This window comes from Condylura cristata, unplaced genomic scaffold, assembly GCF_000260355.1.
Source record: "Condylura cristata isolate star-nosed mole 26May11 unplaced genomic scaffold, ConCri1.0 scaffold00015, whole genome shotgun sequence".
NCBI lineage: Eukaryota > Metazoa > Chordata > Mammalia > Eulipotyphla > Talpidae > Condylura > Condylura cristata.
The window spans coordinates 35093165-35094403 of record NW_004567116.1 but is presented as its reverse complement, the minus strand read 5'-3'; the positions used below and the strand labels follow the sequence as shown (position 1 = coordinate 35094403).

The window sequence follows — 1239 nt, the reverse complement described above, 5'->3', positions numbered from 1 at the left end:
CCTGGGTCCCCGGGAGGAGGGCTACTCGCCCAGAGATAGCTACTCGAGCCGCGACTACCCGAGTGTCCGCGACCCCCGAGATTTTGCTCCCTCGCCCCGGGAGTACACCTACCGCGACTACGGCCACTCCAGCGCCCGCGACGACTGCCCGTCGAGAGGCTACGGCGACCGAGACGGCTACGGGGGGCGCGACCGCGACTACGCGGATCATCCCAGCGGAGGCTCCTACCGAGACCCCTTCGAGAGCTACGGGGACCCGCGCAGCGCCGCCCCTGCGCGGGGGCCGCCGCCATCTTACGGCGGGGGAGGCCGCTACGACGAGTATCGCGGCTGCTCGCCCGACGCCTACGGAGGAGGCCGCGACAGTTACGCCGGCGGCGGCCGAAGCGACCGCTATTCGAGGGGCCGCGACCGGGTAGGCAGGGCCGACCGCGGGCTCCCGCCGTCCATGGAGAGGGGGTGTCCGCCCCCTCGTGATTCTTACAGCCGGTCGGGCCGCTGGGTTCCCAGGGGCGGAGGCCGCCTTGGAAGCCGCTCGGAGAGAGGGGGAGGCCGGAGCAGATACTAAGTAGGAGTAGACTTGGGACCTGATCCGTTTGCAAAGAAATCAAACGAGAAGAAGAACCAGTTCGATGGTAACTACCCAAGGACTACTACGAGGAAGAGTTATTTTTGCCTTTTAAGAATTTGCTGTTAACGTCCTCTCCATCATTTTTTTGTGCTTTTGAGAGGAAAAGTTAAAACTCGTTTAAGTTCGTTTTGGAATTGTTAACGTTTCTTTCAACAAGCTCATGTTAAAAGTCTCACTTGAATCTGCGTACTAGTCTTCTTATATTGCCACGTAAAAATTATCCTAAAGGCTTCCTTCCTTCTAAATTTCTGTGATAAATGAGGCAAACATTTTTTACAAATATCTGCCCACTTAAATTGGACAAATGGATCATTCTGTCCATTCAAACCAATTAGATTTCATGGGGGGAGAGCGGGAGGAATTGGTGTATGCTACGCTTAAGAATTAAGGGAGTCTTTCAAACTGAATCTCAGTGTTCCTGGTGTTTAAAACAAAAATGAAAACAAAAAACAAAGGAGCACCAGCAACAACAGAAACCACTTAGGTCATATGCTTATGTAACAAAATTTCTAATCTTTCTGTAAATCTAAAAAAGCAGATGGATAATGCTGATCATGTTTTGCATTTTTGCATTTTCTTTGAGCATCTGCAGTATCTCCCTTTACTCC

At 52.7% G+C, this 1239-nt stretch overlaps 1 protein-coding gene across 1 annotated transcript in view; it reads left to right on the top strand.

Annotated features, from left to right (window-relative positions):
- Positions 1–568, top strand: part of RBMXL2 (RNA binding motif protein, X-linked-like 2) — a 1216-nt gene extending 648 nt beyond the window's left edge. The window contains exon 2 of the mRNA XM_012725202.1: positions 2–568. Coding sequence (XP_012580656.1) covers positions 2–568 — 567 coding nt within the window. The remainder of the gene's footprint in view (position 1) is intronic.
- Positions 569–1239: the final 671 nt, after the last annotated feature.